Source organism: Gymnoscopelus microlampas, assembly GCF_963454915.1.
Source record: "Gymnoscopelus microlampas genome assembly, chromosome: 4".
NCBI lineage: Eukaryota > Metazoa > Chordata > Actinopteri > Myctophiformes > Myctophidae > Gymnoscopelus > Gymnoscopelus microlampas.
The window spans coordinates 40,763,023-40,776,293 of record NC_139941.1 but is presented as its reverse complement, the minus strand read 5'-3'; the positions used below and the strand labels follow the sequence as shown (position 1 = coordinate 40,776,293).

At 40.3% G+C, this 13,271-nt stretch overlaps 1 protein-coding gene across 1 annotated transcript in view; it reads left to right on the top strand.

Annotated features, from left to right (window-relative positions):
• Positions 1-13,271, top strand: part of rimbp2b (RIMS binding protein 2b) — an 82,820-nt gene that overhangs the window by 50,466 nt on the left and 19,083 nt on the right. The window contains exons 8-13 of the mRNA XM_084056084.1: positions 1,633-1,834; positions 3,059-3,207; positions 5,669-5,748; positions 7,008-7,117; positions 7,763-8,779; positions 12,578-12,729. Coding sequence (XP_083912210.1) covers positions 1,633-1,834; positions 3,059-3,207; positions 5,669-5,748; positions 7,008-7,117; positions 7,763-8,779; positions 12,578-12,729 — 1,710 coding nt within the window. The remainder of the gene's footprint in view (positions 1-1,632; positions 1,835-3,058; positions 3,208-5,668; positions 5,749-7,007; positions 7,118-7,762; positions 8,780-12,577; positions 12,730-13,271) is intronic.

Below are 13,271 nucleotides of genomic sequence, written 5' to 3'. Positions count from 1 at the left end.
ACTGGACAGTGATAAAAGGTCTTGCACGGCCTACTGTAGGGTTGTGGACTTTTGTGGGGGCTGAAATTTGTGAAGGGATAAATTGGGAGCCTTTTAGTCTTGAATAGAAGGGAAAACATCAGCTAGTTGGTGAATATTTACGGAACAATTTCAATTGCTGTATAAAACATTTTACCTCAGCTAATACAGCCTTTATCTGAGTAAAACAAATGAGATATATAAAACGTTTTAGTTTATTAGACCTTTATTTTTCCAGGTAAATCACATTGAGATTGCACTATCTCTTTTTTGAGGGATCCCTGTCCGCAGTAGAAGCTGCAAATTACCTGTAATTAAATACAGCTAAAACACTTTAAATTATAATGCAATGAAAAACAATGCCAAGAGAAAGTATTTGAACTAAAACTTGATTCATTTGGGATCTTTCAGATTTGTTATATAGAATTACCCTTCCTAAAGGGTAGACAGTCTAAAAGTTGGTAAAGTTAATTAAGTTACAGATAACTGCCCCTTGTAACATTATGTTAGTTTATTTGATTCAGAGATCAAACAGCTGGACAGTGATGAATGAGATTGTATTTTCATTGTCAACTAAGCATTGCATGTACGGTATGCCCTTATAAGCATGCAATTCACATACAGTAAGGCAGTGACTCACCATACGGGAGAGAACTGTATGATGCAAACAAGCTAGTCACCTTCTGTGAGCACAACATCAAACGCTGGAATGAGTCAGGGTCGTCCTTCCTCAAGTTGCATGTTTACGTCCTATAATGACTAATAATATTAACAACTGCATGAGATGCCCACACAGTATTTTTAACAGAGCATCTTAAGAAAGTAGTTTGTCGCTATGCACTGGGCAGTGCTGAAAATTCCACACAGTGTGTGTCCCCTCCATTGTCCATGGTTTAGATTGTCTTAGGTGGATGTGACATTGTGTGGTGTTTAAGAGTTCGTCTTCTCAATAAACCATTGTTACACGTAAGAGGACATTATGCACTATAGTACCTGGAATTTCCACGCCTGCCCATGCAACTGCCGTACATTCAAAAGAATAAACGTGGGGAGCAGTATTTCACTTTGCAAATGCAATGGGGTTGACTGCATGGTTCTACGGTGTCTTACTGAATTACTGTTGGCCCATTTGTTTCGTTTCATTACTTCTGATGGTTTCTTGCCTTTATTTTACGATCCCTGTTCAATGAAGTTGAGGAGCGTTTCCCGCACCTTGAACACGGTGCAGTTTTTGGTATGCATTCTGACTCTGAGCAAGAGGCTACTCTTTAGAATCATGTACTGTGCAGTAACTGTAGTCCTGCATGTGACTTTCACACTGTTTGTAGTTTAGGTGTTTTGGAACTGTTTGCTTTGTTTTGCTCGTTAGGTCTCTGCACCTATTTCTCTGTACTGAATTATCCCCATATTTACAGTTATCTCCCAGACCCCATTCCACATTCTGTTTGTGTGTAGATGTTAGTATAGCACTGTGTATGTACGTAAAGATCTATGGGTGTACTCTGGCATTCTATCCTGCATGCTACTTTTCCCTTACTCTCCTCATTCTCGTCATGTCCTTCTCTTGCCATCCTCTCTCTCTCGCTTCTCTCTCCTCTGAATATGTCACGTCAGGCCAAGGTCCGAGAGCTGGAGGAGAAATGTCGGACTCAGACTGAGCAGTTCAATCTCCTGTCTAAAGAGCTGGAGAAGTTCCGGCTGCAGGCTGGGAAGTTTGACATCCTTAGCACTGAACCCATAAATCTATGCGAATCCCCCGGATCGCCCAACAAATCCCTGTCCCAGCTCCTTAATGGACTGGAATCAATAGGGAAAGGTTTGTGGAATCTTATCGAACCTCAGTACTTTCTTAAAAGGACTTGGTTTTAGGCATGACTACTTTGCATGTCATGGACAGGCTCTTAGAAAAACCACAGTGCCAGTGAATAAATCCATCATTGTTGTCATTTGAGAGCTGTTTGCAACCACTCTGCGCTGCATTAAACAAGCTAGTTCTTCATAATGGTGCAGGGTCGGGTAAACAATCAGGTTGTCTAAGAAGAGAGAAACTGCTGCTGGAATTTCAAGTCTGAAAGGCAGTACTTGTGATGTACACTAGAATAAACTCTAAATTACTAGTAAATCAATCATGATGAGAAATAGCCCTTAAAGGGGCATGAAACTCTAAGCTGATTTTGTAGTTTGTTTTCCAGTTCAGTTTTAAAACTACAGCAGGTTAAAAACATGACAGGCTAGTAAGCAACGAAGCTGCTGCTAAGTGCTAATCAAATTAATAGATTAGATAGATAGTTAGATGTAGGTGTGCACAGTCAGGGCCACAGTCAACAGGTGTGCCAATGGACATTAACACACCCAAATCGAACACTAGCTGAATTCAGACTTATCCCGTATTTTTTACCCTGCTGTAGTTTTTAACCTGGAACTGGAAAACAAAGCCTAGAATGCTTGTTCTGTTTTTTGCTTTTGACTCAAATTATTCAGTAGAGAAATGCTACTTCATCCTTGAGTTTACCACAGATCTGACCGCTATGGTCATGCGCATATATGGGACCAACGACTTCAAACTCGGCCGTTCCCGCACTCCCTCGAGGGAGTGCGATGCCTGCCTAGTTTGGATATCTAGTTGTCCAGAACCGCTGATCTAACCAATATGCATATATGGGAATTCCAATATATGGGCATATACTGATGACATCAGGGATCTCTATATATGGTCATAAAAGGGACAAGGACTGACAGAAACAGAGACCTCCATATGGGCATAAAGGGGACACAGATAGACAGACAGACAGACAGAAACAGACATCTCCATATATGCCTCTACAGTAGTAGTATGTATAAAATGGTGCTATTTTTAAACTGAAAATATTAATCATTTACATACAATTGAAAATAGAATAAGAAACCTAAAATGATATGGTAATACTTACTCTATATCTTCTCTTTTGAAAAGAGTTTTAAATCTAGCTATAATCTCTCAAGCGAGATTCATTTGTTGCTATGATTTCATATGTGAGCATTTCCTTTGTTTGTCCCTAAGGCAATGACACACAGATGAGCAGATCGCTGATATCTGAGTTCATACGACCACTCCAGATCAGCGGGGACAAGCCTGAGCTGCTGTCTGTCAAGCCAACATTCCTCACCCGCAGTCAAGGCAGCAGCCCTGGTCGGGCTTTCCTCTCTGAGGTGCGTCCTCTTTTTCTAATCTAAGCTTATTTATTTAATTTATTTACTTTAATTCATGATACCTAATTTTGGAATAAATGATTCATGTGTCACTTCATGCTAATTTCTTCCCACTGACCCCTCCGTCCCTGACCCAGTAACCCTCTATTTGTTTAACCAACGCCTCATTCAAAGCACCACTCATTCATTATAAGCTTGCTCATGTATTTTATCACAGTAACTAACAAATTGCAGAGTAATTGGCCTTGATTTATGAGGGAGATAGATCCAACATCTGAATCACCATTAGAATCACTCCATTGCCAAGTGCTGTATGGGAAATTTGCTTTGGCATGTGGTGCCGTGACAACCCAATATAAAATATATAGACATACAGCAGTGAAATCTGCACAATAGAATAGTGAGGAACAATAAAGAAGGTCTAATTACATTTGAGCCGAGTCCAGAAGGCTAACAAATACCCCATGAACACCCTGGAGGCTTGATGAAAAGATATTCATTGTAGCCATAATTGTTTTAACTGGATTGCTGTCAAAACCCAATGCTCATTTCAAAACATACTGTAGCTCTAATTTCTTTGCCATTGAAAGTGTTTGTTACTGCTGCCCAGTACAGCCATATTCTTCCACTGATGGCCATTGAACAATGAGGTTCATTACTTCAGTTGACTGTTTTTTTAAGAGTTCAATTGCTGACCATCCAGTCTTGAGTCTACTTGTCGAACCTTAGGCTACCACCACCCTACGCTAGAGTGACTGTGATAGAGTGGCCAGGCTGATGCAGCAAATAATATGAACCTATCATTCTGTCAGTATGGGGAACAGAAACTGAAGTCAGAAAGACCCAGTAATTTGTTTTTACACGCTTTACTGCTGAGAGTTTTGTCTCAAGGTTTATAAGGGGAATATTAACCAGCTGCAACAGCGTGGCTTGGTTGTGTGTGTTTTCATCTTGTGAGTCTGTTTGTTTATTTCTGTGGACAGATTTTGTCAATTAAATGTGATAGCGTCAAAGGCAAGACAATAGGTAGCCACAGACAGGCATTGTACATGAGCATTAGCCTATAGTTTGTTATCTTTAGCTTGGTTGTTAGTTTTAGCTAATAGCTGTTTTCTATTACGTGTTATGTGTTTTAATAGGGTAATAAAAGATATCAGATTATTATAACTAACTAATCATTTCTTAAACGTCTTGAAATACAGAATAGTTTTATTCTACAATCCAAGCTAGACATAAGCTGAGCGAGTGCCTGGGCTGAGTGTTGCAACTCAGAGAAATTGCATTAACCCATTAAAACCGCGAAAGCATCTGTGTCATTTTAGATTTTAGCTATACAGTATATAGATAGCAACAAATTATTAGGATTTAGAACAGTGGTTTTACACAAATCTGTTCTACTGGGGGGGGGGGGGGGGGGGCACAAAACGTTTTCAGATGGGGGGGTCCCCAGCCAAATATATATCGATTTGGTGGTCCTTGGCACAAAAATGTTGTGAGAACTACTGATTTAGGAGGCATTTGTAGAATCAGCCTCAGGTCTTAAGGTTAATATTTGAAAATGAAAAAAAGTAAGTGAGTCTAAAGCAAAGCAGAATTTCCATGTGGAAAAAAGCCAATCATTTTTTACATAGTTTGGACATTTATGTTGACACACCCATGCTCCAGCACCATGTTAGTCTGCAGCTACCCATTACACCAGTGGTTCTCAAACTTCTTCATGTCAAGGACCCCCAAATTGATATGCATGTGGCCGCGGACCCTCACCTGAAAATATGTTGTACCAGGGACCCCCAGAAGCAAAGATTTGTGTTAAAAATGTTCGTCTTTTAGAAAAAAGATTTAAAGATTTGCACACATTTTCGATTTTTCAAAAATAGCAGATCTACAAGCTTGTAGCGCAGCACTATGAGCTTGTAGATCTGCTATTTTTGAATAGCCAAAATATAAAATATGGATTAAAGGTTTAAAATGATTGTGACGCTTTATTAAAAAATGTAGCTGGGGACCCCCTGGTATCCCCACAAGAACCCCACTTTGAGAACCAATGCATTACACGATTTGATGTCACAGCTGGCTATGATGATGGTCTCTCGTAGCCTGCTATCACAAGATGAAGCAAAATCCTTGGAGCTTAGAAAGTGCAGTAGTTCTTGTAGGGGTTTTATGTACATAAGGTGAGGCTTCTGAAGCAAACACTGGCAAGAAATATATAATTATTTCACCCCAAAAATGACTTATTTTCTATCAATTACACACCCCATGAAGCATGATCAAGGTTTTTATTTATTTTTTTGTCTCATTCCTATTTTGACCTGGTCATCAAATTATTGGCTCAGGAATGCGACAACAACAAAACAATCTTCATTGGGTGTGTAATTGATTGAAAATAAGTATTTTTTTGGGCGAACTACTCCTTTAAAATGGGTTATTCATTTTTTTTACTTTTCTTTTCATTTATTAGATGGACAAGGAGCTCAGCTCAACCACAAGGTCCAAACCGAGGTTCACAGGCAAGGTTCGCCTGTGTGTTGCTCGCTACAGGTATGTAATTGTGTGGTCTGGTAGGACAGTGGTTCTCAACCTGTGTGTCAGGACCCCCCTGTGGGGTCCCCACATGATTTTTTTCCTTTTTCTTTGGTGGGGGGGGGGGGTCTCCAGATGATAGTAAAGTGACAATTTAAGGAATTTTAAGACTTTTTTAATACAAAAAAATAATAATGAAAACAATGTTACTGCCTCAAAAGTAATCAACAAACTATACTATAAATACTGGTCAAACATTGGCCAAATTGTCAAATAATATAAGAAAGACGCAGAAATTGTGAAAATTATCTACAAGCTCGCAACGTGAGGCGTTGCGAGCTTGTAGATCTGCTATTTTCACAATATTTATCTGTGGAACCGAGTCAAACTAAATGTAATGTCTCAACTCCTAGTGCTTGTCAGGGTGGGGGTTCCCCAGATCAAATATGATTATTTTGGGGGGTTCCCCAGTTAAAATATTATTATTTTGGGTGTTCCCCAGATCAAATATTATTATTTTGAAGGTTCCCCAGTTCAAATATGATTATTTTGGGGGGTAGCGGCCTGAAAAGGTTGAGAACCACTGTGGCAGGATATCTAACTAGAGCTCCCAACACAACACAAGCAGAGACGTGTTCACAAGCCGCAAACAAACTAAAGTTCCTACCGGACTGATGTAAGCGTTAGCAATCACAAGGTTCACAGTGTTCTTCTTTATTGTTACATGACACGTCTTGACAAGACGGTCTTGTGTACATGAGCAGATAAGTGAGAGCTAGTTGAATGTCCTAAGAGAGGGGTGTGATTAATAATAAACAGGGCAGGCTTCTAAAAACCCTTGGTAGACCTCTGCATGGGCATACCTTGTGTATAGTATTTATATTGTCTCACGGGGTGTAAGCTCAGCGCCTAATAATGATGCAGTGCTTCTCCCACAGAAGAAAATTACCTGTCAGCACAAAAAATAATTGGAATCCTTAGAACATAAATACAACAATGTAGCCCAGCATTTCCCACCAACACCCTTTTTGCTTTCACATTTTTGCCTGGAAAAAATATATACTGTGGTTGTTTTAACTCAATGCTGAGCAATACTTCTCTCCTGGAGACTATTGGATCCACATACACATACTGTATAGGACATTGTGGTGTTGTAGATGTAAACAAATGCCAGTGTCAGGATGTTTTAAATGCTTGGATGGGATTTCTTTTCAATTAGTCTGAAATACAGTACACAGTAATGTCACCTTGACTGCTGCATTGTATGGTTTTTCTAGTTATAATCCCTATGACGGGCCTAATGAGCATCCTGAGGCAGAACTTCCCCTGGTGGCGGGGAAGTACCTCTATGTTTATGGGACGATGGACGAGGATGGCTTTTATGACGGTATGTCATCCCCACACTGTATTATTTTATCAACCTCTCACAACAATGCAGCGATATCATTATTGTCTCTTTTTCTCCTATCCAGTGTTGATTTCGTCGACTAAAACTATGACGAAAAATGTTTGTCTTTTTCACTGACGAAAACTATATAAAAACGTAGCTACGATGACTAAAACTAAGACTATTTATATTGACAATTTCATCAACAAATAAAAACTAGACTAAAATGTTAATGAGGGACTAGTGGAGAAGAGATCCAGTAGAACTAAAAGACAAGTTATTTTATGGTTGTTTGCGCTCGGGTGTTGCGCTCTGAAAATAGCAGATCTACAAGCTCACACCGCGTTGCGCTGCGACGCGTTGTGAGCTTGTAGATCGGCTATTTTCACCATGCAACCAAGTGTAAAATCAGGCATTACGACGCCATCAAGGCATCGCCAAAATACATTTTAGTCAACTAAATCAACTGTAGATTTAGTCGACTAAAATCTTATGATATTTAGTCGACTAAAACTAGACTAACAGTAAAACATTTCAGATGACTAAAATATGACTAAAACTAAATGGAATTTGATTCCAAAAACTTTGACTAAAACTGAATCAAAATTTGTCAAAATCAACACTGCTCCTATCTCTACCCCTCAGGAGAGCTGCTGGACGGACAGCAGGGCCTTGTCCCCTCCAACTTTGTGGACTTTGTCCAAGACGAGGAAACATCATCCACTGTTCAGCACAGGGACGGGACTAAAGAACCTGGCTACCTCAACCACAGTAGCCTGAGCTCCCAGAGGCTGGGTATTGGTATGGGCATTGGAATTGGCACAGGAGCGGGCATTGGCTTGGGAACGGGCACGGGCATGAGCTCGAGCTCGGGCATTGGCACGGGTTCAAGCATCGGGACGGGTTCCAGCTTTGGCACGGGTTCCAGCATTGGCACGGGTTCCAGCCTTGGCACGGGTACAAGCATAAGCAGCCTGCTGTCCGACAGTAAGCTGGATTGCCTGAGCACCAGCAGCCTAGGGATGGACCTCCTGGGCACCTGTAGCAACGGGACGGGAACCCTGGACGTCAGCATCGACGAGGTCGGCGAAGACATTGTGCCTTACCCCCGCCGCATCAACTTGATCAAACAGTTGGCCAAGAGCGTAATCATTGGCTGGGATCCCCCCGTGTTGCCGCCTGGCTGGGGCTCCATTAGTGGCTACAATGTCTTGGTTGACAAGGAGGTACGCATGAGTGTCCCCTACGGGGGCAGGACAAAGTCTCTTATTGAGAAGCTCAACCTGGCCACCAACACCTACCGTATCTCAGTGCAGAGCATCACCGACCGGGGGCCGTCGGACGAGCTGCGGTGCACTCTACTCGTGGGCAAGGACGTGGTGGTGGCCCCTTACTATCTACGGGTGGACAACATCACACAGGTCTCCGCGGAGCTCTCCTGGATGCCTAGCAACAGCAACTACAGCCACACCATCTTCCTCAACGGCGCAGAGTATGACATGGTCAAGCCGGGGGGCTACAAGTACCAATTTTTCAATCTGAAGCCCATGACAGTTTACAAGGTGAAGGCTGTGGGGAGGCCACATCAGGTGCCTTGGCAGCTTCCAATGGAACATAGAGAGAAGAGGGAGATCTCTGTGGAGTTCTGCACGCAACATGCAGGTCAGCATTGCTTTCACATCACATCGCTTTCATCTATCTTTCCCGCTGCTACATTGAAAAAGGAATTCTTAAACTCAGTGCGACTCCATGTCGTTAATTAAACCATGAATGTCTCACTATTCATTAAGGGATTTTAGTTGTTGCATCTTCTGCATTGTTACATTCACTCTGCCAGACTTGCAGGGTCAATGTTCTTTGCATACAGATTCTCTCTCGTATGTATTTTCCCTCAAGGGTGTATTTATAAACACATAAAAAAAAAGCCTAAACGGTTATTAGTCACTGTATTTATTATTGTATTAATCAATTTGATTAAGATCAGTGTGCATGATTTTGCAGCATTGTAGCCCTCCTACGCTCCTGCAATTGTGTGTGAATATTTACCTTACTTGAGTGTATTTAGGATACAAAAAAACACATTTTATTCCTAGACTATTTCTGTTTGTTTACTGCCTGATAATCATTTGACACTGTACTGCGGTAACATTTTATTGATACTTCCTTTACTGACAAGCTTCCATTACTTGTATAGCTTTGAACTTGATGAACATCTGAGCCTTGTTTACCTTTTTCGCTTGCCATTTTAAGATGGCAATGTATGTGTGTCCCCCTCCTGCTTTGCACACTGAGAGAGAAACATAACATCTACAGCATACAGCTGATGCCAGCACCATTATACCTGGGTCTTACAACTTGGATCTAAAAATATATATAATATAATAATAATATATATATATAATATAAATATATATAATATATATATATATAGATAGATATAACCAGAATGAGCCTCTGCTTATACCTAACTGATTTGGCCAAAACATATTGCATCGAGTACAATTGTAGAGGTCCGGTTACCCAGAGTGCATTTAAACTCCAAGACTGTACCTTAGAGCAGTGGTTCTCAACCTGTGGGTTGCAAGGCGTTGTGGGCTTGTAGATCAGCTATTTTCACAATATTTATCTGTGGAACCGACTCAAACTAAATGTAATCTAAATCTCAACTCCTACAATTCAAAGTGCTTGTCAGTGTGGCGGCGGGGGGGTTCCCCATTTCAAATATGATTATTTTGGGGGGTCACGGCCTGAAAAGGTTGAGAACCACTGCCTTAGAGTGAATAAGTGCTTCAAGGAAGGTTGGAGAATGGGCAGGTGTGGATGAACAGGGAAAGCAGCAGGAGTTCTGCGTAAATAGCAGTAGTGTATCCCGGGAGTGATCTTATTACAGGGAACATCAGGGGGCATAACACCGTACCGCCATGCGATGGTGGCACATGATAAGATAAAGACAGCATTTCAGAGGCTTTCAATTACCAGGATATGATCTCGTTCTCATGGAATGATGACACCAATTACGTGACCCACGTTGTTGCCCACACATTGTCATGTGTCGTTCCAGTCCTGCCTTAATGGCAGCCTTTAATGCCTCCATCCACTCCTTTACTGTTTATGCAACATTTAGTCTTTTCGGTCGGATAATTCAACAAAGCTTAATGAACTCTTTAAATTGACCGTTTCCATCAGCCACCCACGGTGAGGTTGAGCTCATTAAGTGAACTGAACACGTCAATGAGTTGCACCGGCCTCTGCATCAGCCTTTTGGGACTGTCTGTCTGTCAATATGTAGCATACTGTAGTAGGTACAGTATATGGCTTCATGGTAGGCGTACAGTTTGTGTTCTTTACTTTGTTGAACGACTGTGGTGCACCACAACGTGTCACGTTTTACCATTAAAAAGTCTTGTTATTTTCGGTGAGTCACACTGGTATAACTTAGGCTTAAGTGGTACACCAGTTATCTCAAGTCACGACAAGCCGACTCAACTGCCTGTCAGCTACACTGAAACATGAATTCAAACGCTCGTTTTAGTTCTGGTAGGAGCTGGTTGTTGGTTGACAGGCATAGTTAAATGACATGGAAATGAAAAGCGATTGCTCCAAAGACTCAGTGCTCACATCTGCTTTTAGAAAGAAGTATCTGGGCTGCCCCTGAGTGCAGGATTGTGATGAAGATGTATTGATGAAGGTTTTTAGATAGACTATAGGTTGTATATATATATGCTGAGATACTGGTAGCCCTGCACAACGGTTCTTATTGGTTAGTATGCAGGCAGCACTGATGCTGATTGTGAAGACTGCAAACTGGCTGCAGGATAGTGCTGTACAATCACACAAAATGCATCTGTATGTATCTATGCATCAAAATGCATAGATACAGTATACATAAATGCATTAAAATGTGGCTTTACAAATTATGATATTTACATTTGTGTTCCTTGTAATAATGTACTTATTTTGAAAATCTATAGATTATGAGATTACTGCGTATAGTGCATATCCACTTAACGTGTGAATTCACTTCACACGTATTAAAGGTGGAGGGTAAGTGATTTACTTTGGTTAAAATAAGTGTTAAATAGCTCTATATTCTGATAGTACTCATTGCTATAGACTAGAGTGTTTGTTAAGTAAAAGGAGTCTCCCATGTCTCTCCAGCTCTTTATTAAACAGAAAATGCATTTTCAGTGCTCTCTCCTGATTGGCTTAAATGTTGTCACCTACCTGAAAATGTACTATATTCTGTTTACTAAAGAGCCGGAGAGACCCCTGTGACCGAACAAACACTCAATGATTACTATCAGAATATAGTACTAAAAATAAATAAATACCAAAAAATATCACTTACCCTACCTTTAATGCAAACAAATGTACAAACAATGTTTGTGACATAAAGCATACACAAAACGAACTTGCCAGAGCTGATTACTATGGGGGAATATAAAATGGAGAAATTAGTTGTCTTGGCGCTTGCTTTTAACATTTTCAATTAAATCGTTTTGTGTCATTGACCCAGTCTGTATTGTGTTCACTTGAACACAATATAGTTGAATTTGTCTGTTTGTATTGTAACTATTGTTTGTGTTTATTGCTGTAACAATGTTCTCTTGACCAGATCACTCTTAGAAAATAGATTTTAATCTCAATGAGACATACCTGGTTAAATAAATGATATGATGATAATACCTGATACCTGAGATACCTGTAATAGGCTCTCTGATACCAATACATTCATCCATATATGCATTATGTTCTCGAAGAGCCTGAACATAATGCCTGCATGCATACCATATGCGGGCAAGATATTAGACTGTATTTGAGAATAATGTTCAGTGGATATATATTATCCCTCACATAACTCATTTCATAACATCCTGTCATGATTATTAAATATGAGAACGGTTACAGAATCAGGTGAGAAATCTATTTTCCGCTTGATGAAAGAGAACACCAGTGGTTTAGTTCACTGTTTCCCAAACAGTGGGTCTGGACCCAATTGTGGGTCGCGGGTAAAATATCCCTTTATTTTTTTGTAAGTACATTTTTTAAATCCCCCAAATGCCATTTATTTTAATGATTTAAAAACAAATTCAAACGAATTTTCAAAAGAATTTCATGAATAAGTAAATACGTTAAAATAATCTAAGAAATTCCATAAATTTGAAAACAAAAGCACCCAAAAGAAGTAGCAGAACTATAAGCAGATTTACAAGCTACAAGCAGATTTACAAGCTACAAGCAGATGTACAAGCTACAAGCAGATCGACAAGCTCATAACGCGCAGCGATGCGACGCATTGTGAGCTTGTAGATCGGCTATTTCCACTAGCTTGGGTCCTGTGGAGACATTACATTTCTCTTTTGGGTCTCGAGCTAAAAAGTTTGTGAACCCGTGGTTTAGTCAGTGTTGTATGTATTACACTTTCTCTTCTGATCCGTGTGTGTATACTGTGTTCCCCAGGTCCCCCTTTCCCCCCCCAGGAGGTGCAGGTCCAGTGTGGTCAAACACCTGGGGTAGTGCAGATTAGATGGAAACCCCCAACCCTGACCCCTTCAGGGACCTCAAATGGTGCCAGTGTGATTGGCTATGTGGTATGGACAAAAGGACAAAAGGTAGGGTAAATAAGAATACGCTTGTTTTCTCTATGTATTCTGCCAGTGTCAGCCAGTGGTGTAAAGTACATTTACTCAAGTACTGTACTTAAGTACAATTTTGAGGTATTTTTTACTTTATGGGCGTATTTACAATTTTCAATACCTTTACTTCTACTCCACTACATCTCAGAGGCAAACATTGTACTTTTACTACACTACAATTATTTGAAAACTTAAGTTGCTAGTTACTTTGCAAAGATACATGATTACATTATAAAACGTACATCAACCACTTCAGCCCTATTTTATACATAGGCTATTTGAAAATAGCCGATCTACAGGCTCACAACGCATCGCGTTGTGAGCTTGTAGATCTGCTATTTTCAAACATCTTAGTACTTTTACTTTTGGTACTGCTATATTTTGATGCCAATACTTTTGTACTTTTACTCAAGTAACATTTTGAACACAGACAGGCCATTTACTTGTAACAGAGTATTTTTATATTATGGTATTGCTACTTTTACTTAAGTAAAATATCCGAGTACATCTTCCACCAC